This window comes from Chiloscyllium plagiosum, unplaced genomic scaffold (assembly GCF_037043375.1).
Source record: "Chiloscyllium plagiosum isolate Xiang-an unplaced genomic scaffold, Cpla_swu_hap1 HiC_scaffold_4, whole genome shotgun sequence".
Taxonomy (NCBI): domain Eukaryota; kingdom Metazoa; phylum Chordata; class Chondrichthyes; order Orectolobiformes; family Hemiscylliidae; genus Chiloscyllium; species Chiloscyllium plagiosum.
Genome location: NW_028270142.1, coordinates 82951108 through 82975093, shown reverse-complemented (window position 1 = coordinate 82975093; position 23986 = coordinate 82951108). Strand labels below are relative to the sequence as shown.

Here is a 23986-nt window from a genome sequence, read left to right as displayed (position 1 = left end):
ACCAACCATTTGCAAGTCTCAACTGATTGGTACGTAGTTGCAACAGATGGGTCATAGAATAACGGCAAGAATGACCTCAGACTAATGCAGGTAAGTTTGGAGGCAGCAGGGAGGTGACAAAAAAAAAACCAACTTGACTAGTTTCTTGATGTCTTCCTGCCTCCTTTCAACTTTTCCAGAGCAGCCCCTTGTCTGAGATCATTAAGGGAACAATAAAGAGGGATTTTCTACAGAAATTCCCCTTCCCCTCAGTGTAACTTCATAGCTTGTTAGTTTCACAAAGCCTACTTCTCCAACTCTGCAGTCACTTTATTCTCCCAACTGTTATGGCAGACCACAAGAGATCTTTCCTGTCCTTCTGAATTGTAGCTCACACAAGACACTTCTAAGCTCATCTGTGGTTAAGTCTTGTTCATAGCAATGGATATGATCAATCTGTAATAAGCAATAAGATGGCCAAAATTGCTTGTGGCCAGGATTTGTACTCCACATAGTTAAGCAATATATGTATTTCACATGTATAATTACATGGTAAATCTGTATGGATCTGATTAATGCAATTATTGCTTGAAGGGCAGTGCATCATTCAGAAGTGGAGGCTGAACCTTTGGATTGAAAGGAAACACTCATCCCACCCAATCTGTGTGCGGTGCAGTATTTGAAATTTCAATTGCATCACTATGATTCAAATGAGGAAGGAAAGTAACACAGATTGGTCACCTCATCTGCACTCTGTTCAAGATCTTGACATTTTTCCTGGAGTGTGATGCTCTGTGCACACCCCAGCTGAGAGCCAACTGTGATTTGCAAAGGTTTGAGACAACTTGCTTTTCGGCATTCAAAGACTCCATTTACAAAAATAAAACTCCACTCCAATCCATCCTCTCTGTCCCTCCCTGCAGGTCCATGAAGATCAGATAACCTGGTGCGGAGTCTTCTCCCCATTAGCAATTCTGTTGGAGCTATCCCTGTAGTTGCATAAGGGATGGTCCTTTAATCAAATGCAAACCAGGGACAGTTTGGTCTCCAGTGAAGCTGTAGGCTGTTTCTTTAAGCCTGTCTTCAAACTTTGGACTACACTTTCTGCCAGACCATTGGATGATAGATGGTATGCAGCTGTCCTCATACGACGAATATCACTCAACTTTCAGAAATGCTCAAATTCCCTGCTGGTAAATGATGGCCGTTTATCTGTGACCAACGTGTCAAAGAATCTATGTATTGCAAAAGATACACACAGTTTTTCTTACGTTGTCCCCTTTTTTGACAAACGAACTCTATGCACATCCACATTGAGTGAATGCCCACAATGACTGTCTGAGTGAAATTTGCACATTCTCCCCATGTCTGCGTGGGTTTCTTCTGGGTGCTGTGTGTGCCATGCTAGATTGCCCATAGTTTCCAAGGGTGCACAAGCAAGGTAAATTAGCCAGGGGAAATGCAATTACAAGGCCAGGGTAGGTGGTGGGTGAAATGCTTTAAGGAGGGTCGATGTGGACTTGATGGGCCAAATGCCCTGTTTCCACTGTACGGATTCTGATAGAAGCAATTCTGATAAAATTGAGCACAAAAAGGGACTTACACAGTTGATGTGTAACCGAGTCCAGAATTTAGCCAGCCATTCCCACGAACATGAGGAGCTGCTCGTGGTAATTTTTGTCCTTGTTAGCATTCTGGGCACCAAGGCAGCTATGTCTGCCACCTCACATAACTTCTCATCAACATTTTAATGTTAGACATTCTTGGATGACCCTGGTGGAGTCCAGCTAGTATCTGGCAGTAACCTGTGCTTAGGACAATTACTCTTCTTCCCTATACCAATATGGCAACACTACTCTGGTCTCACCGGGTCCAAAAAGATTTCATATCTAATTGTGACACCCCTTTGATTTCCCCCTTAACCACGAGCTGTTTCAGTTTTGCCAGGACCAGATCTTTCTGTGCCCAAAGTCTGATATTGTTAGCTGTGATTGGAAATGTGTCCAGAAAATTTAGAACCATTACAGACTCTTCTTGTGATGATACCACTGGTGGTGTATCTTCTAATGGGAGGCAACTCAATGCATCTGTATTTTCTACTAGGCCTTCGAGACGAAGTGTTCCAACTTTTAATTATACACATTACGGCCCACCGCTGAATTTGGCCTGAAGCTAGGGGCAGCACTGCCTTGTCCTCTTTAAGTAGACCTAACAGGTGTCCTTGTGGTCTGTTATTTTTGTAGATTTATGTCTGTAAAGGTATTGGTGGAAATTCCTGACTCTAAATGTGACTACCAAACCTTCCTTCTCTATCTGGGCAAATTTACACTGCATTAGCTGAAGTCCTGGATGCATATACTATTGAGCATTCCTCACCATTGGTCCACCTAGGAGTTAATACTACCCCTATGTCATCGCATGTCAATATCAGATCTTGCTTGGTTTCATAATGTGCCAAGACCTCAGAGGATGATAGCTGTTTCTTCATTTCTCTGAAGACTATGGTTTGGATAAGCAACAATTTCCAAGGCTAATCCCTTTTTGTAAGAGTTGAGGCAAAGGTACCAGGATGGAGGCCAGTTTATGTATGAACTTTCCATAATAATTCACCAAGCCAAGGAAAGAACTAAGCTCCGGTACTGACGTGAGAGCCGGGTCACCTTTGATCGCCCTCACTTTATCTTCCAATGGGTGTAATGTTGACTCTATAATGCAAGTAGTGACATAGGGTGCCTGGAACACACAATTTTCCTTTCTAAGGGTATGCCTGCCTGGGAGAAACATTTAAATGGTATGTCCAAGTGCTCCTTATTGGCCTTCCCTGTTATTATCCCATCATCTAGATAAATGGCAGTCTGGGGTTGACCTTGTAAAATGTTCTCCATTGTCTGCTAAAAAATGGCACAGGCTGACAATACCACAAGTGGCAGTCTTGTATATTGGTACAAACCTTTTTTGGAATTAATTGTGGCATACCTTCGAGAATCCTCATCTAACCACAATTGTATATATGCATGGCTCATGCCCAGCTTCGGAAAGAACAGTCCCCTGCCAGATTTGTGTATAAATCCTCTATGCAAGGAGTTGGGTGTGAAAAGTGGTTTACTGTTTGTTAAAATTCCCCGTAAAGGTGAACTAACCTGTTGGGATTTGCAATTGGTATGACTGTTGCTGCCCATTCCGTGGCAGAACCTTGATTGATGATTCCTTCACTTTCCAGCCTTCTGATTTCTTCCTCCACATTTACCTAAGGCACTGGGTGGGTCTTGCAGAATTGTGGAATTGCTGCCTGGCCACAAGCGAGTGGCCTTGGCTCCTTTAATAGTCATAGAATCATAGAGATGTATAGCACAGAAACTGACCCTTTGGTCCAACTCTTCCATGCTGCCCAGATATCCTAAATTAATCTAGTCCCATTTGCCAGCATTTGGTCTACATCCCTCTAAACCTTTCCTATTCATATACAACTCTTAAATGTTGTCATTGTACTAGCCTCTACCACTTCCTCTGGCAGTTTATTCCATACATTCTCTGTGAAAAGGTTGCCACTTAGGTCCATTTTAAATTGTTCCCCTCTCACTTTAAGCCTGTGCCGTCTAGTTTTGGACCCCCCTACGCTGAGGAAAAGACCTTGACTATTCATCCTATCCATACCCCTCCTGATTTTATGAACCTTTAAAGAGTCACCTTTCAGCCTCCAATGTTCCAGGGCAAACACCTCCAGCCTACTTAGCCTCTCCCTACAGCTAGAAACCTCCAATCCTAGTGACACCTTTGTAAATGTTTTCTGAGCCCTTTCATGTTTCACAACATATTTCCGATACAGAGAGATCAGAATTGAAAGCACTGACGAATAAAATTAAACGTACCAAAAACTTCCATCACTACTCTGTCTACCTTCAAGGAGCTATGAATCTGCAATCCAATGTTTCTTTGGTCAGCACCATTCCCCAGGAGCTTACCATTTGGTGTATAAGTTTGCTCTACCAAAATGTAGCACCTCCCATTTATCTAAATTAAACTCCAGTTCTAGACCTTCCTGTAAAACTTTCTGGCATTTAATTAGGACTTCACTCAGGCAGCCATTTTCTAATCAAAAAATGTTAAGACCACAAGACCATAAGAAACAGGAGTGGAAGTAAGGCCATTCAGCCCAAGGAGTCCGCTCCACCATTCAATCATGGCTGATGGGCATTTCAACACCACTTACCCGCACTGTCCCCGTATCTCTTAATTCCTTGCGAGATTGGAATTCATCAATCTCTGCCTTGAAGACATTTAACATCCCAGCCTCCAGTTAAGCAGACTCAGTGAATCTTTGTCAACCAATTTCACCCATCAAGAATGGGATGAACATTTTACTACAATCAGTGGTAACCAAACAGCTGCTTCTCATAAGAGACCAGAACCAATATTGTATTCTTAATCTGTAAAGGTTCCCCGCCAGTATAGATTCTCAATCTAGCTGACCTAGAGGCCCTTTGTTCAGTATAAGTCCTGAGCAAGGCCGTGCAATCACCTTCACTCAAATGGTGTTTCTCGAACTCAGTCAGATGGACAAGGATGTCCACTTCCATTGGAATGCTTGCAACTTATGTGCTCTACATGCCGCATTTTCCAACAATAAGGCCAGTTGTGGTGACTGCTTGAAGTCCAGGTGGGCTTCCACTGGTAGATGCTTTTGTCTGTTTACATCATTTAAGCCCACATGTCAAACAGTCTCTCATCATCACTTTAAGGGTTAAACAAAAATCACATGCTTCTGCCAATCATCTTAACTTTGTCAGAAATTCCGATATAGGTTCCCCTGGTTCTCACATTTCCAAGTAAAACTGATAGTGTCTCAGAATTAGAGGAGAATTGGGGGTCGTAATATTCCTTAATTAAGTTTGTCAATTAGTATCCGGTGCCTCAGAAAAAAATCAGGCTCCTAATAACTAAAACAAAACTGCAGGTCCACAAGCTGTCAGAGGAATTAATTACTTGTTGCTTTTCATCTGCCCCAGTGTCTGCCTGGAAAATAAAATGCATTCTTTCCACATACTGGGCCCAGTCTTTGATGGTCGGATCAAATGACTCATGCTTCTCAATTAATGGCATGATACCAAAGATGCTTACCCAACTCAAAGACAACTATTGCAGGTAAATCTCTTAGGATCGTGCCTTTCTCCCGTCACTACTGAAGTAACTCCACAGAGGCCAGTATCCCATACCAAGTCACCCTTTATTTACATGGGGAGAATCCTTGACATTGATCCAACTCCTCAGAGGCAGCTCTCAGAGTGAATAGAACCTCTGACACTCTTGTTTATATCTGTCAGCCAGGGCTCCTTGATTGATAGATTAACAGCCCCAGTCAGGGAACTCATATGCCACTGACCTTGTTGCAAACATGACAGAGCCCTGATCAGAATCTCCTCTAAGAAATGTGGACCTCATTGGTGGAGTGAAAAAGAGGTGAGGATTAGTGACTTCTGAGAGATTGTCACTTTTGGAAAATCCAGCCCATTAAGATGATTCACTAGTTGGGTCCAAAGTCAGTCAGACGCTGACTGATTGGAAGACAGGACACGAGCAATCAGACTTCAGGCAGAATTAGTTAACGTGAACTGATAATCAGCTGAAGTTATGGATATCTTGTTTATTAAATAGATTGTTTCATTTCTCCATACAATCAGGACATTAAAAATCTATTAAAACATAGCATATACGTTTCTTAAAACATAGCTTTTTGATGTATGACAGACTATTGCTTTATGTATTTATTTTTCTCAGTCCTATGTTTTGAGGTAAGGGGAACATTCTCTAAATCTATTATTTTCATTGTCTTGTGCTTGCACAGCAAACATTTCCACTACAGTAATAAATGCCTGAAATCAGGCACCAAGTACTCTGAGGAGTATAAGCAGCACTCACATCCATCTTCAGAAATTTCTAAATAGCCACATGCGCTGATTGTGTCCTGCTGAATTGAATGTTGGATATATCTACAACACAGGTAAATAGCTTTAGTTTTAAGCTTTTTGGAGGGTAGTCACAACTTTTTCAAAGCTTTTGCTATTGTTCTTTTTGCTTCAGTTTGACATATATTGATATGACAGGATCTGTGCTGCTGATGCATTTGGAAGCATTTTGTTATTTCCTCATTTGAAAGCTAACTCAAATCTGGTGTAAAAAACAAGGAAGTAAGTACTCAAAAGAAGATATTATACTGCTGCATCAGAGAAGCTGAATTGATAATGGTCTAAATTATGCTGTGTACTATTAAATGTAAAACTATTGAAGAATATGTATTTCTAATACTGTAACTTTATAAATACATTGAAAAGAAAGCACACTTCAGTCAACAACTTTCATATTTAATGGCACATTTAATAGTGACCACAAGCTATTCTCAATTTCCATCTATAACAATCCATGTAATTAGTTTCATTCATCCTGCACCATTCAGTCCAATACATTTTGAAACCTATCTTCTTTTGTTCGTAGCTTTAAATAAACACTTTCCTCATTTTGAAGAGAGTTAATACAGAGGATTGTAATTGGTTATGATGAACTCTTCAAGCTGTAGTTTCAGTATACTAAATGATGGCCTTTGAGATGGAATTTCATTCCAGCATTGTCTCATAATGTTATAAATGGGTTGTGGACAGCCATTTGGACATGGCATCCTGTAGCCTTGTAGTAGTTCAGATAAGACCATTTTATTTGTCATTCCTGCAAGGTCAGAAAATGTCAGTCTCTGTTGAAGTGAATAGTCTAATAGCAGAATGAAACAAAATATATATTAAAAACTTACCAGGATATGGTATCTTCCCATTTGTGGTAATCTCAAACAGAAGAATACCAAAAGACCAGACATCAGATTTCAGCGAAGCTTGATTCATACTTGCTAATTCTGGAGCTGTCCATTTAATAGGAAGTTGACTGTCAGGTATGCTACCAGTTGTGGCATCCTGTTATGAAAAGCATGAAACTTTAATAGATTTATGTTCATTTCATAATCAAGTGTTCATATTTTAATAACAAACCTGGAATCATAAGAATAATTTGAAAGTACTTGATTGCAATAGTGAAATACGTTGACATACAGGTATTTATCACATTTGTAAGACATCCTCTCTTTTAATGTAGCTTCAAATCATTTAAATGGTTAGAAAATCATGTGGCTTGTGCACTCATAGCTCTAACTGCTGCCTCACAGCGCCAGAGACCCGGGTTCAATTCCCGCCTCAGGCGACTGACTGTGTGGAGTTTGCACATTCTCCCCGTGTCTGCGTGGGTTTCCTCCGGGTGCTCCGGTTTCCTCTCACAGTCCAAAGATGTGCAGGTCAGGTGAATTGGCCATGCTAAATTGCCCGTAGTGTTAGGTAAGGGGTAAATGTAGGGGTATGGGTGGGTTGCGCTTCGGCGGGTCGGTGTGGACTTGTTGGGCCGAAGGGCCTGTTTCCACATTGTAATGTAATCTAATCTAATATATCAGCTATAGAGCTCCGAAGTGCAAGTGTAAAATTTGGATTCCATCTTAAAAATTAATTTTTGTTTTTCACCATGGCAATCTAGTTTGAAATATCATTCCGAGAACACTTAAGACTATAAGAAGTAGAAGGTGTGTCTTGTGGCCTCTTGAACATGCTCTGTTATTCACTAAGATCAAGGCTGAATTTTGACCTAAAATAATTTTTCCAAAAGGAGAACAGGTAATTATAAACGTGGTGAGGGATTGGGAACATTCTTATAACAGCTTCCCTTTCTCAATCATGACATGCTATAACCAAACCAGGAGCGGGATGGCATCTTTGAGGTTGAGAGATTTGGAACATTCTTCTCACAACTTCAATTTGTCAGTCACGACATGTTATAACCAAACTAGGAGCACTGAGGGGGCCAAGAAATGAAAAATTTTCATTCCCTAGATTAAGAGCACATAAATAGAAATTAGGTAAAGAAAAATCAAAGATCATAGATTTGAAGCAGAAAATCATAAACTAATTTGAAACTATCCCATTTCCAGGTGAAACAAAATATAACATTCAAATTAAAACAATAATGTTCAAATGCAGTTTTAAATATGAGTTAAGTTATTCAAGCCATAAGCTTAAAGCACCGTTAAGTTCTTCCTCATAATTTTATACACAAATATATACCTTAAGCAATCTAGTAAGCCCAAAGTCTGAAATTTTGCAAACAATATTGTCTCCCACAAGAACATTTCTTGCTGCTAAGTCCCGATGAATATATTGTTTGGATTCAAGGTACAACATTCCAGTAGCAATCTGAATTGCCATTTCAATTAACTGTGCAATTGTAAAACAACCCTCAGATTCTGTAAAAAAGATACACACAGCTGTCAAAAAACCACAAAGCAAGTACTTGAATATATTCTCAAAACACAACAGTTGCTGGTCAGAGTGACTTCAAAATCTGTTTAGCTTTAAAGTATTCCAGATACTAACCCCTTAAATAATTCAAGAGATCTCCATGTTTCAACAATTCAGTGACAATGAAGAAAGGTTGCTTTATGGTGCATACAGCATAGAGGGGGACCAGATTCTCATGCTGGAAGTTCTTCATAATTTGTGCTTCTTTCAGAAGATTGCTGGAATCTTTAACCTCTGTAAATACATAAATTGATTCAGTAGACCTAATTTAAAATACAAGTGAAACATTACTGCTCAAAGTGGTGATCCAGTTTAATTTTTCTTAGAAAATTACAGGACTAATCAGTTAGCACAAAAGTGGCAGGGTCAACTCATAGTCCAGCAAATAGTGGGTGAAAATTCAGATTAGGAGTCCTAACAAGTGTGGTATTAAGTCCTAAGCTAAACCTTGCATTAGCTGCCGCCAAGGCGCAATGGGGAAAAGACCACCATGTAAGGTCCTTTTGCTGAAGAATAACAGGGGTCAGTTTAGTAATTGGGCCCTGCTGATGCCTCAGCTAAATGTCAAGAGTTTGACTACAAATGTAGAGAATAGTGACCATCAAAGATTGAATTTGTTCTCTGTAAGGTAAGAGGGTATAGATATGAACGGCTCTATTAACTGCACAGGTACCAAAGATTTATTTTGACGAATAAAGTATATTTTTGCAATAAATAAAAAGAAGCCCTCTTTTATGAAGTAGCAAGCTATCTCTCTTTTTGCCTGTCCCACTGAGAAAGAGCGCTAAGTCAGGACATGGATGGTACAAAATATAACACTGTCATAACTGAACAGACATGGATTACAAATAGGGAAGTTAAGTGGTTCCATCTTTCTTGGCATATGCTGTGTATATTTGTTGTCAGTCAGAATTTCTGCGCACCACAGTTGATGGGGTACAAACTTTAATGATAACACAGAAGGAGAGGATGCAATTCTTAAGTAAGTTGACTTCCAGAGCTTGATATTGAAACTACTCTTGTTGATCATTTACAATGAATCAGTATGCCAACACAAATTGGTCAAAATTTACAGGTGTTCACAGAGCTATGAGAGGCAACAAGATTAATGGAGCAAGCTTAAAAACTATATGCTAGAGATTTTGATTCAACAGCAACTGATATTTCAGTGCTGTGAGTGCTGTTTACCTCCAATATGCGGTTGGGATATCTGGTCAGCATGGACGGGTTGGACCGGAGGATCTGTTTCCATGCTGTACATCTCTATGACTCTATGACATGGTGCATAGCAACACAGAACCAGGAGTAGGTCATCTAGCCCATTGACCTGCTTGGCCATTCATTTGATCATAGCTGAGAATTTACCCGAATACCACAATCTCTTACTATCTCCATGCTCCTAAATGTCATTAGTCTCTAGAAAGCAGTCTCTTCTTGAAAATGTTCAATGATTGAACTTTAGCAGACTTCAAGGTAGAGAATTCTAAAGATTTACAATCTCTGAGCAAAGATATTCTTCCTCAGCTCTGTCTGAAATGGCCTGTCTCTTATCCTGAAATTATGTCCTCTATTTCTAGAGTCAGTAGCTATGTAAAATATCCTATTTATATTCACTGTCAGACCATGTTATAATTTTGTATGTTTAAATTAGATCACCTCTCATTCTTCGAAACTTTAAATAATACAGACCTAGTCTCTTCAATCTCTCTCCATATGACAACCCGAGAGATTAACCTGGTGAATCTCCATTGCACTCCCTCTCTAGCAAGTACTTTCCTCCTAAGATAAAGGAGCCAAAGTCATACACAATACTTCAGATGAGGCCTTACCAAGTCTCCACACAATTACAATAAGATATCTTTTCTTCTGTACTCAAATCGCCTTGCAATGAAGGCCAACATAACATTTGCATTTCTAATTACTTGTAACTGATTACTAACTTTAATTGACTCATGAACAAGGACATCCAGGTCTCTTTGGATGCTTACACTTCCCAATTATTGAAGAAATAGTCTGACTCTCTGTTTTCCCTACCAAAGTGAACAACATCACATTTATTCACATTATAATCCATCTGTCATTTTCTAACCAATTCACTTAACCTACCAGGTTCTCTTGAAACCATCTTGTATCCTCCTCACAATTTGTGTTCCCACCCAGTTTAATGTCATTAGCAAACTTAGTCCCCAGATCCAAACCATTTATATAGTTTGTTTACAATTGTGGACCAAGCACTGGTCACTGTGGTCCACTAAAAAGGACAGCTTGCCATTGTGAGTATCGTCCATTTCCTACTTTCTGCTTTTTGTCTGCTAACCAATTCTCAATCCATGTTGGTATTTTTCCTCTTGTCACATGTAGACTAATTTTATTTATTAGTCTCCTGTGTGGTTTATAATCTACCATTTTAATTCTATAAAATTAGTGGAATGCCAAACTAGTTTAACGGTGCCATGTAATCATTGTCCTTTGTTGCAAAAACACATCTGGTTTCTTTAGGAATAAAATTTGTTGGTTTGGCCAACATATAACTTCAGATATACAGCATGTCTCTTAACTGCCCTCTGAAATGGCCTATTGAGCCATTCAGTTAGGTTCAGGGCATTTAGGACTAAATAATAAACATTGGTCTAGGCTGTGATGTCCATATCCCATGAGTGAATTAAAAAAACTATAACAGTAAAATAATTGTTCTGAAATAATATGCTTACCTTCTTTCAACATTTTAATTGCAACAGGTACACTGTCATTCCAGATGGCTTTCCACACTTCTCCATAATTACCAGATCCTATGCACTTTATCAAAGTAAATTCTTCTTTCGGTCTTTCCCATTTGTCCACTGTGTTATATGATAAGTGACGAAGTGATGGCTTTTTCTGTTGATAAACAATTATTGACTTAGAAAGAAATAAATTAAGTTAAATAGGATATTTGAGATGATTGATGAATAGGTAAAGACCCTCTGAACCATCTAACCTTAGGTTGTAAGTTTGCTCGCTGAGCTTCGAAGATTTGTTTCCAGACGTTTCGTCACCATGATCGGTAACATCATCAGTGAGCTTCTGGGGCTCACGGAAGTTTCACTGGAGGCTCACTGATGATGTTAACTCACTTCGTGGTGAAACATCTAAGGACAAACCTTCCTGCTCAGTGAGCAAACTTATAACCTGAACCTCAACCTGAGCTACAAATCTCAAAAATCACAAACCAAAACCTGTTTCATACAACATAATAACTTGGGTGGTTATGGCAACCAGCCAAAAACACAGATATAAATTTGTGGAAACATATCTGAGAAATTCCTCTCCTCTCCATTCCATTTTCTGAGTTTAGTGTTTGGAACATAAAACAGGATTAGACCATTTAGCCCACAAAGCCTTTTGTTATTGGTTAAATGTGATCAAGGCTGATCTACAAACTAACTTTATAAATCTAGCTTCTATGTTTAACATTCCTTAACAACTGTATTCATAAAAATCTAACAATCTCAGTTTTACAAATAATGTTTGATCTAGCATAAATTGCTAACAAACACAGAGACGTGCTGGAGAAACTCAGCGGGTCTGGCAGTATCTGTGGAGAGAGAAACATAATTAATATTTCAAGGATGATTAGACTCTTCTTCAGAACTGAAAATCACTAATTGCTGTTCACTGAAGAGTATTTCAAAATTCGCCCACCATTTAGAAAATAAGAACAGAAGAGCGAGGAGCAGGAGTGGGCAATTCAGCCCCTTGAGTCTACTCCACCATTTGATATGATCATGGCTGATCTCATCTCGGCCTCACCTTCACATTCCTGTCAGCTCTGCATAACCCTTTAACACATGACTAACTAAAGAGCAATCTATCTCCTTCTTAAATTTACACAGTATCCCTGCATCCACCACATTCTGGATCAGCAAATTCCACGGATTCATGACATTCTGAGAGAAGTAATTTCTTCTCATCTCTGTTTTACATCTTCTATGCCTTATTCCAAAACTATCAATTTTCTTTCCAGGTTCCCCCAAAGCAGAAATATCTTTTCTATGTCTACTTTGTTAATCCCCTTTGACACCTTATATGCCGCAAGTTGGTCTCCTCTCATTCTTCTAAACCTGAGGCCTAGACTGCTAAATCTCTCTTCATAAGACTGTGTGAAGAATTGTTTCCAGTTTCATTCCTCCATGGTCTGGCTCCAAGTTATAGATGACCTTTCTTGCACTTGACTCTTCAACTTTTGGATATAGTTTCTCCTAATCTACATTATCTATCCTCCTTAATAGTTTTATAATTTCAATCAAGTCATCCCTTAATCCTGTAAATGGTAGAAGCAGAACCACTGAATATTTTTAAGGCAGGGTTAATGGATTCTCGTTAATCAAGCGGGTAAATGGTTATCATGGTTGACTGAGAATGCAATGATGCAATCAGATCAGCCATAATGTTATTGAATGGCGAAGCAGGCTCAAGCAGCCTTTCCACCTCCCAGCATCTCCTCCATTTGGAAGAAGTAGCCACAGAACTCTGAGAAGAAGCACTAACAAGACTGTCTCTTTTACCCTGCACCGGGTCAGATGCCGGTACCTCTGTTGGCGAGTTAGCTTGATTAGAATCAGGAGTGCATACTTCTGAGCATATCACTGCCATGTCTTCATAGCTGATTAAGGAAGAAAGCTGTCAAGTCACTGGAAGCCAGCAGTCTACTGGAGACCAGACCTCAGGCAGCAGAGCCCCCGATGGTGATGACCAGTTATAACTTTATCCAAGTGCACAGGTAAATGCAGGAACAGCAGGTAGGTTTATTGAAGGGATAGCTATTCTTTCTTTAGTACCCAATCTAGCATGAAATTCTGTCATGAATGACTAAAGTAGAATTGGATGTTGTGAAAGCCTCCTTCCTTTTGCAGTCTTAACTTTTATTAAACAGCATGAGCATTTTTGAAATATCATTGCATTAAGTTGCATTTGCAGTTGGCATTATACAGGGAATATTAGCCTCAGTGATATTAAAACAGTTGCAAAGTGGGAAAGGTGACTTCCTGCAGAAGTGGACCATTGAACGATGTTAACAAAAATGACCTGCCTCTGTCGCTTTGGATGTCATGGTGCTGTAGGATATTGAACATGCTGATCCTCATCTTTTGCAGCTCTCATGGATCTTCATTATTCATTGTAGAGCCTTGATGCATCGTCTAATTGTTTAGCACAGATATTCTGAGGATGAAGCAATGATGGCAATAACAAGGCACACAATGCTATGGGCCACATGCTAGAAAATAGGATTAGAATAGTGAAGCTGTTGTTGAGCAGAAACTTGATGGGCTGAAGAGTGTTTTTCTGGGTTGTCAAACTGTTTCATTGGCATGTGGGAGTTTGAGGAGGTGACGTCATAGAGGTTTATATAATCATAAGGAGTATAGATAAGATGAACAGTAAAGGTCTTTTCCCTAAGGTGGGAGAGTTCAAAACTAGGGGGCATTTTTTAAGGTGAGAGGAGAAAGATTTGAAAAGACACGACAGGCAAATATTTTACACAGAGAGTAGTTAGTGTGTGGAATGAACTGCCAGAAGTGGTAGATGCAGGTACAGTTACAATGTTTAAAAGACATTTGGATAAGTACATGAATGTGAAATGTTTGGAGGGATATGAGCCAAATGCAGGCAGGTGGGACTAGTTTAGTTTGGATTGATTGGACCAAATCTGTATGGCTCTATGACTCTTTTAATCAGCATTTGTCACAAGCAACAGCAGCCTATTACAGAGATACCAGTTTGCAGAGATAACTCTGCAAACAAATCACTGACATCTAATGTCAAATTAAGATCTCACCTTGTCCAACTTTAAATTGTTCTTCCTGCACTATTTAATTGGAAGAAAATGACGAGTGAATACTATTGATAATGCCTTTCAGGACTGACTGGATAGCATGAACAATCCATTCTCTTTGTGACTTTATAGACCTCTTCTAGATCAATCCTAAGTAAATGCCTCTCTAAAGTGTAAAGTCCAATTCTTTTATTCTACTTGACCCAGGGAATTCATCTTGTGACTCTTTCTTTTCCAAAGTCTCAATATCATCTAGTATATAAGGTGACTAATATTGGACGCTTGAAACAACTTGCAAAAGTACAGAAAAAGTATGTTTCTTAAAGTCAGTTGTGCTATAAGTATAAGCAAATTAGCTTTTTGTTTTAGCAAGCACTTCACGGAATTGTTCACAAACTTTTAGATATGTGGACAATAGAAAGTTCCAATCTTCTTTCTTCTCCATTGGCTTTTTTAAAAATTTGAAGTGTGTATGACTATTACACATTTTCTTACCTTAATGCATAACACTGCACTTATCCCAGTTGTATACCATGTAATAAGTTTAATCTCAATCACATTAAGATCAGCCTGATAGAGGTGAGCATTGTTCACAATTGTAAAATCATCAAATGATTACACACAAGAGATAATTTGATCATAAATTCATGAGGAATATGAGCAAGAATATGCCCCTTGAGCTTGCTCATTTTACATTCAATAACATTGTCTGAGCTGATGTGTGGCTTTAACTCTCTTTTCCTGCCTACTCCTCCCTACCCAACACCCAAAGAAAATAGACCCAATTTTGTCAAATTTCTCTCAAACCACAGCCTCTACAACTTGGGTATTAACATAATAAACCTTCTCTGAACTGGTTCAATGAAATTATATCCTCATTAAATAAAGAGATCAAAACCGCATAAGGTATTCTAGGTGCAGTTTTGCCAATGCCCTAGCAGTTACTCACTTAATCTATTGACATCTTTTTGCAGATTCTGTGCCCCCCTCAAACTTGTTTTCTGGACCATATTTGTACTGTCAGCAAATTGGGCCACAATACAGATGATCCTTTCAACTCAGTTGATAAGGATAGATCATTAATAATTAATCAACATTGATCAACGTGTTTGTTTGCCAATGTCAAAATGATTAATTTGTCTTCTGTTTTCTGCATTCTCAATATTACCTTAACTAGCCTACAGCTAAATTAAAGCTTAATTATGTGATCCCCAAACCTCCAGCTAAAATGTTGAGGAATGCTCAAGGAAAATGTTATTTACTGGCTAACTGGCGATAGGTAGGATGGAGGGAAGATTTTCACCCCTTAGGGACAGAACATCCTGCTTCTGTGAGGTGCTGCCTGTTATGGGTTTGACAATTGTTTCCAGTACTGGTAATGCCAGTAGGAAAGTGGTGGCCACTTGCCAACAGCCCTCTCAGGTGATCGGGAGCTGAGCTGTAGTGGGTCTAAAATTTGTAAGCGTTTGATGATCAGCAAGGTGAGGTGGGACAAGAGCTTGAGAGGCCAAGGGGGAGGAGACTTTCAGGGTTTGGGCAGAGACATGGTTGGGGAGTGTGGGTTGTTTGACATATACGGGTCTCCCAAGGAGGGATTAACTATCTCCACCATGAGTTAGCACAATGAAAATTGCCATTCTAGCCGCCGTTTTTTATGGGCCTTTCTTGTTGCCAATTTAATCTTGGCAGTGCAGGATGAGGTCCTTAAATAGGCACCAATTGCTGCTTAAGGGTCCAAGGTGGTCCACTGGTATGTGGTCCACCTGATACCATCCCCGCTGGTGGTAAAATTGTGGTTGGTCAGAGCAGGCAGGTAACCAGTGGATATAACAAGAAACACATGCCTTCCAACTCACAAGAATGTTAATCCAGCTCCCTGTTTTCATTTTCCTTCCTTTCTTGAATAAAGATGGTATATTTTTGATTTTCCAGTATACTGGTACATCACAATGCACTCATATATCTATCTTTAAGACTTTAAGAATCAGATTATCAGCTTGAGCAGGCTTGTCAGCCTTTAGTCCCATTAGCTTTCTGATTACTTTTCCCATTGTGACTGTGATTGTTTTAACTTCCTCCTTTCCTTTCTTGTCTTGATTTCTACTATTTTTGGAATTCTTTGTGTGTTTTCTGATGTGAATAAAATGTTTGTTCCAAGTCTGACATTTCCTTGTTTCCCATTATTAATTCCCTACGTTTCATCTTCTCTGGGACCAACAAAGACTTTAACTATCCTTTTGCTTTTTTATATACTTGTGGAAGCTTTCACTGTCTGGTCCACTTCTGTACCAACACTCTCCAGGATTAACTCAGCTAATATCATTTCCCTGTCTATACTTTATAGCACTACATTTCTTTTGTCCCTTATCCAATCTTGAAAGACACGATTGAATTTCCGATAGATTAATGACGTCTTCAGTGATGCCTCCTGCACTTTTCTGGAATTGGAAGAAATAAACAGTTTTGTTTCCAATTCCACCCTCCCATCATCTTCAATTGGTCCATCACTGACTCTTCCCTTCCTTTTCTTTACTTCATTTTTTTCATTTCTGGGGATAGGCTGTCCACCAACATCCCCTACAAATACATCAACTCCTGCAGTTACCACAACTACAGCTCCTAATGCCCTAGTGTCCTACAAAGATTCCATTCTATTCTCTCAGTTTCTCTATTTCTGTTGCATCTGTTCTGATGACGTCACCCTCCACCAGGGTGCCTCTGACATGAACTCCTTTTTCTTAGGTCAAGCATTTCCCACCAATATGGTTGAGAGGACTCTCAGCCGCATCTCCCAAACAATGACAATTGGGTTCCCTTGATAGAACATAGAACATAGAACAATACAGCACAGAACAGGCCCTTCGACCCACGATGTTGTGCTGAACTTCTAACCTAGATTAAGTACCCATCCGTGTACCTATCCAAATGCCGCTTAAAGGTCGCCAATGATTCCGACTCTACCACTCCCACGGGCAGCGCATTCCATGCCCCCACCACTCTCTGGGTAAAGAACCCACCCCTGACATCTCCCCTATACCTTCCACCCTTCACCTTAAATTTATGTCCCCTTGTAACACTCTGTTGTACCCGGGGAAAAAGTTTCTGACTGTCTACTCTATCTATTCCTCTGATCATCTTATAAACCTCTATCAAGTCACCCCTCATCCTTCGCCGTTCCAACGAGAAAAGGCCAAGAACTCTCAACCTATCCTCGTACGACTTCCTCTCCATTCCAGGCAACATCCTGGTAAATCTTCTCTGCACCCTCTCCAAAGCTTCCACATCTTTCCTAAAGTGAGGCGACCAGAACTGCACACAGTACTCCAACTGTGGCCTAACCAAAGTCCTGTACAGCTGCAACATCACTTCACGACTCTTGAATTCAATCCCTCTGCTAATGAACGATAATACTCCATAGGCCTTCTTACAAACTCTATCCACCTGAGTGGCAACCTTCAAAGATCTATGTACATATTAATATCCATTTCATTAGTTTCTGCATTCAAAGAATCATCTTCTGCAACTTCCACCACTATCAGTAAACACATCTTCTCCTTTTAGTGACACAGTGGTCCATTCCTTCATCACTCCTAACACTTCTCACTTAACCATGGCACATTCTCATACAATTGCTGGAGAAACACTTACTCATTTACTATCCTCTGAATTGTCCATACACAGGTGAATTCCAGGTGAAACAGCATTTCACTTGTACTTCTTTCAATCTAGACTATCGTATTTGCTGTTCACAATATAGTGTCCATTACATTGGTGAGATCAAATGCAGACTGGGTGGCGGCTTTGTGGAACTCCTTCACTTTGTCACGAGGAATGACCCTGACCATATAGTTCTTTGGCATTTCAATAAACCACTTTAATTTCATGCTAATGTTTCTCTCCTGGGCCTGCAGAAATGTTCTAATGAAGCACAACATAAGCTCGGAGAACGGGTGGCACGGTGGCACTGCTGCCTCACAGCGCCAGAGACCCGGGTTCAATTCCCGCCTCAGGCAACTGACTGTGTGGAGTTTGCACATTCTTCCCGTGTCTGCGTGGGTTACCTCCGGGTGCTCCGGTTTCCCCCCACAGTCCAAAAATGTGCAGGTTAGGTGAATTGGCCATGCTAAATTGCCCGTAGTGTTAGGTGAAGGGATAAATGTAGGGGAATGGGTCTGGGTGGGTTGCGCTTCGATGGGTCAGTTTGGACTTGTTGGGCCGAAGGGCCTGTTTCCACACTGTAAGTAATCTAATCTGAAAAAACAGTTTAATTTCCATCCAGTTTATGTCTCTTTCTCTCTTCCTCTGCTATTAAAAATCCTTTATTATCTGCACTAGAGCTCTGCCTATATCAAACGTATAAGAAAAACAATGTTTTGAACATCTTTCAGTTGAGAAGAAGAATCATACTGGGTTTGAAATATTAACTTTGTTGCTCACTCCACAGATGCTGCTAGACCTGCTCCATTTCTCCAGCATTCTCTGTGTTTGTACTTGATCGCTGCACTGCATGTGTTTAGCTTACAAAGTATTATGTATTTGCAGATTCATTTTTCAGCTCTCATCATAGATTTAACACAAAAAATTCATTAATACTGTCTTTGCTAGTTTCTGCTATTAACAAACAATTGCTTAAGTGGTGCCACCGAACTTGGTCAGTCATAGATAACTTAAGGCTTGAATGTTCATGCCAAGTACATCTGGGTGTATATTGTTCCTTGATGTTCCAGTGGGATCAATACGGGAAGTTATGATATTCCTAGCTTTATGTTTCAAGAATTTCTGGGGTTAAAACATTTAGCATCCCATTGTTTTCTCATTTCCTTATAGCCCAGAGAGAACTGAAAGAACAACATTTTAATATTCTATATAAATTATTTGAATATATTTTGCTTTTGTACTTACCTTTTTGCTGGGTCTGTTTAATCGAGTATCATACTGTATTGTATTATGTTGATAATATTCAATCAGCTCGTGAATGTTGTGAAAATCTCTGTCTTCTGTGATGTAATATCGACCATTTTCTTTTTGTAAAATCACAACATGAGTGATCGACTCTCCATTTTTAGCTGAAACAAATGGTGATAATAATTGGCCAACAAATGTGATTATCATGAATTTTTCAATTCAAATTGATATGAATGTCAATGCCAGAGAAACATGGGGTGCCAATTTTCACTTTTCATGTATGGAAATAACAATACAGTTGTGCTAACCTCAAAGAGACTTACAGGTTGTTTTGCTATAACACACATTTCATTAATGTGAATTCACAATAACACGATTGATGAAGTGGGGACACTGTTTCTAAAGCGCAAATTTTTAAAGTGTGTGTTAGTTATAACATGATTCCGGCCCTTAGTTTAAATCATGCTGATATTATGCAATTTTCTTAAAACACGGGATTGCACGAGAACAGGACCCCTGCATTATAGCAGAACTGACTGTACTCCAGCACTAATCCCACTGAAGAATCCTGAACAATCTTAAAAGGGTATGATTGAACATTCAAGAGTCAGAATCAGCCTTAGTTTTATAGATTCTCGACTTAATACCAATGTAAATTGCTCAAATTGCTGAAGTAAAAAGCTAAGCTCCCTTAGTAGTGACCCAGTATTGACCAGGAACGGCTTTGAAGGTGCTCCTTCAAAACCATTGGAACATCATTGGAAGCACATACCAAATCCCAATTATAGAGTCACTGGCCTAGAAATTGTCAAATTCTTTGCCCACTTCCCAGACTTAGAAATAATGGCCTAAGGATGTGTATGGCGCCAGCATGTTTGTCATCTGTCAATGTGGTAGAGGTTTCTTTGTAGGTGTCCAGGGTGCATCCCTCAAGTGGGCATTAGATCCTTTATCATTGGATTAATGTTTTTATGAGGCTCTCTTTGCAAAACTACTTAAGACTACAATTTTGATGCAGGATCGTTAGTTCATTTATCTAGATTGCTAGTGTGTAGTTCAGAATGATATTATGTATGATTTTTGTTCCAGCTGATACAGGCTTGCAATTTGCTTCCTTGCCCTGTCCCAATGAGTAGAAGGAAATAGTAAACCACCAATAACAACTGCCAAGGAAACAGCTGACGATGAAACATTAGACGACAATGAGTCTACATTCAGGCAAAGCTCATATACCATAGCAATTTGACTAAAGAAGTATGTTTAGAAACAAATAGGAGATAATTGCATGTATGCAAATTTCAGATAAAGACCAGTAAAAACACATGTGAAATATAAAAATTACTATACACAAAACAAAACAAAATAACCCAGCTATATGGCAAATCAAATCAAGTGATTCAAATGGTGAATATTTTGGGCTTGTGTTTGCACCTTATGACGCTACCTTAAACTCATTGGTTGACTTCTTTTTTGTTTGTTGACACAAGTTCAGTTTTTAAAATTTACTTGTGTGATATGGGAATTGCTCGCTGGGCCAGTATTTATTGCCCTTGAGAAGGTAGTGGTGTGCTGCCTTCTTGAACCACAGCAGTCCATGTGGTGTAGGTAGACCCACAATACCATTAGGAATTCTAAGGTTTTGACCCAGCAACAAGAACGGTGATCTATTTCCAATTTATGTCGGTGAGTGGTTTGGAGGGGAACATGCAGGTTGTGACGTTGCATATATATGTTGTTTTCATCCTACCATTTGGTAGCAGTCTTATTTCTACCTCATTTCTAATCTGTTGTAGATTTCTTACCTGACAATACATATGAGTTCTGAAATGTCTCACTTTTGCGGACAAGAAACATGTCAACAATTTGATTGGAAGAAAGGAGATGGTTTTCTGCCTCAAACCTGGTCATTTTTCCACAATACCAGCTAGAATTGCAATGAGTATGACATTAATTAGGCTATATAAGATATAACATCTTACTTTATTATGCAATAGTTTACCATACAAAGTTAGATTATTCATTAATATCTTAGGTCTTTGCATAATTTGCAATTTTCAGCACACTGATGAATTCACAAAAATCTACATTTTACAATTTGCACTGATATGGAAGTTGCCCAAAAGTCTAAACAATGAAGATATTTTAATTCACTTAAGAACAAAAGGCATGGGATAAGGCTATTAGACTTGAAATATAACTTTATATCCTTGAAATCTGCAAACTAATGAGGGTTAAATTTATCTTTGAAATATATTAAGGAATGCAAAACTTCTGCCTTTCCCCAATATCCCTGCACACCAATACTATTCAAAAAACAGTCAACACCCTCTTGAATGTATCAATTGAACCTGTTTCCATTACATTTTAGGCAGTATATTCCATACCCTAACTACTTGCTGAGTGAAAAAGTTTTTTCTCACATCAACCTTGCTCCATTTGCACACCTCTTTAAATCTAAGTTCTCTTTTTCTTGTTTCTTTTACAAGCAAAAACAGGCACTTCCTATCTATTCTGTTTAACATATTCATGATTTTGAAAACCTCACTCAGATACCCTTTCAGCCTTTTTTTGTCCAACTTCATCAATTTATCCTCATAACTGAAGGTTTCTCCAATGCATTCACATCTTTTGAATAACGTGGCACCTACAACTGTACACAATACTTCAACTGAGGTCTAACAAGTATCTTATACAAGTTCAACAACACCTCTTTGCTCTTTTATTTTGAGCCCCTATTAATAAAACTGAGGATGCTGTACACTTTATTTACTGGTCTCTCCACCTGCTCTGCCACCTTCAATGATTTGAGCACATGTACACTCAGGTCCCTTTGCTCCTGCACACTTTTAGAGTTTCACCCCTTATTTTGTATTGTCTTTTCAGTGTTCTTTCAACCAAAGTGTGGATCATCTCACACTTCTGTACACTGAACCTCATCCGCCGCTCTCTGCCCGCCTGACTAACTTGTTAGTGTCCTTTTGGAGTTCCATACTGTCCTCCTCACAGTTTACAAATCTTCCAAATCTATTGCCTTCTGCAAAACTGGAAATTATTCTCTGCATACCAAGTTCCAAGTCATTAATATATACATATATATGTAAAGAAATGCAAGAGTTCTAATGTTAATTCCTGCAAAACTCCACAACAACCCTTCCACCAGCCAGAAAAAGATCCATTGACCTTTACGCTCTATTACTAGCTAATTTTTTGGCCATTATTCCTTTTATGCCATTATCTAGAATTTTCTTCACAAGTCTGTTATGAGTCAGTGCAGCAAATGCTGTCTGTAAATCCATAAAGACCACATCATACCACTTTCACGAATCTTTTCCATTACCTCTTCAAAAAGCTGCACTAAGTTAGTTAACCATGATTTCCCCTTTAGAATCCATGCTGACTATTCCTAATCAACCTATGTTTTTCCACGTGACTACTAATTTGTTTCTAAATGTTTTCCCACCACTGAAATTAACTAATTGCTCTATAATTTCCAGGATTAGCCTTACAACAGTTTTTGAACAAGGCTGTGGGGACGGAGGTGCTGATGTGGTGCCTTTCTATGAGACCTCTTCCTCCTTTCTTGATGCCAGATTCCTCAATCAGACACAGAGTCCCCATGAGTGAAAGACTCTCTTGTATCCCAGGAAGGAATTCACATGCCCAGTTAAGTGACTAAAACCCCAAACCCTGCCTCCAAACTAGTCCCATTGATTTTCATGCAATAAATACTCACGGTTCTCCCTCCAAGCTCTTCTCTTTTGCAAGTATTTCAACAGGCACAAACCCAGAGCAGGGATTTTTTTGTTTGTTTGAACCTTTCCAAACTTTCTGAGCGAGCCACCAATCCCCTTCTTTGCTGAGTATTTCCAGACACTCTCCTTCTCTCACACTCAGCTCCTCATGGCTCCTTGCCATATAATCAAATTGCACTATATGAATCTCTGGGGAATGTGGAACTTCATTCTTGCATAACTCCTTGTCTTCTTTATCAGCACATGAGCTTGCAGAACCACAACATGTATTTTGTACATTCTGGTGAACAGCGATCGTCTCTGGGAGAGGTAAAGGCTTCGCTTCATGAGTGAATATTCCAACTTCAGGGTTGTCAATTGTGTTACAGATTGTCAATCCTTCTGGCTTTGCCTTTCTACCATCCTCTGAAGTGGTATTTGTCATTGCAGGATTGCTAAAACAACAGCAGCAAGAGCATAAAACTTCCATTGTGCTGATGCAAACGAGTCAAAATAATTGCTTGCTTTGCAGAACTGTTCTTACACCAACATAAGCAGTGCATTTTAACCAATTGGACGTTTAAGTCTGAAGTGAGGAAGTGCGTTTGATTCAAATGGGGAATTCCTTGTGGGTTTATAAACATTTAGAATATGTAATTTTCTATTAGATCATTTTGTGTGCACATACAATAAAAACAATATAAAAATATAGACAAGTTAGCATGCATTTAATATTGCAGCACAAGAGTATGAAATAGCAAGTTGATCAAATGTAGTAGATTGTTTATGGGTTTCTCTTCATTGTTCATGTTAGAAACTGAAGTGACAGGCAACAGAGATGTTTTTAAAGAATGCTATTGCCCATTGTCAAGGCGACATGATTTCCAGATTGGCCTTAAATGAACTGCCAATGTTCCTTACTCAACAGACAGGAGCCAGATTATGTGTGAATGTAGAGTTGATGTTAAAATCAGACCAGATCTTATTGAATGGCAAAACAGACTCAAAGGGCTGAGTGGCCACCTCTTGCTCTTTGCTCATATCGTTCTTGAGGCTTCTCCATTTTATGTACTAAGTGAGTTAGCATGATAGTTATAAGGCAAGGGTTCGTGACTGAACTAGCATTGATTACCATTGGGGGGGACAAGGTATAATGGGATAAGCACACAACATGGTGT

At 39.3% G+C, this 23986-nt stretch overlaps 1 protein-coding gene across 1 annotated transcript; it reads right to left on the bottom strand.

Annotated features, from left to right (window-relative positions):
• Positions 1–6322: 6322 nt before the first annotated feature.
• On the bottom strand, positions 6323–23310 carry LOC122549562 (tyrosine-protein kinase FRK-like). The gene is made up of 8 exons (XM_043689403.2): positions 22811–23310; positions 20880–21001; positions 19075–19238; positions 11072–11237; positions 8436–8594; positions 8127–8305; positions 6779–6935; positions 6323–6696 (listed from the first exon to the last, which is right to left on the bottom strand). Exons 1-8 carry the CDS (start codon positions 23296–23298, stop codon positions 6503–6505), a joined length of 1629 nt encoding a protein of 542 aa, XP_043545338.2. The 5' UTR covers positions 23299–23310; the 3' UTR covers positions 6323–6502.
• Between the last annotated feature and the right edge of the window lie 676 nt (positions 23311–23986).

Excerpts from the sequence above, each read along its gene's own strand:
- LOC122549562 (XM_043689403.2), bottom strand. The coding sequence starts at position 23,298 with ATGGAAGTTTTATGCTCTTGCTGCTGTTGTTTTAGCAATCCTGCAATG. Across the intron at positions 8,595-11,071 it reads AATTAAAATGTTGAAAGAAG|AGGTTAAAGATTCCAGCAAT; the intron begins GTAAGCATATTA and ends ATGTATTTACAG. Across the intron at positions 8,306-8,435 it reads TCTCTTGAATTATTTAAGGG|AATCTGAGGGTTGTTTTACA; the intron begins GTTAGTATCTGG and ends TCTTTTTTACAG.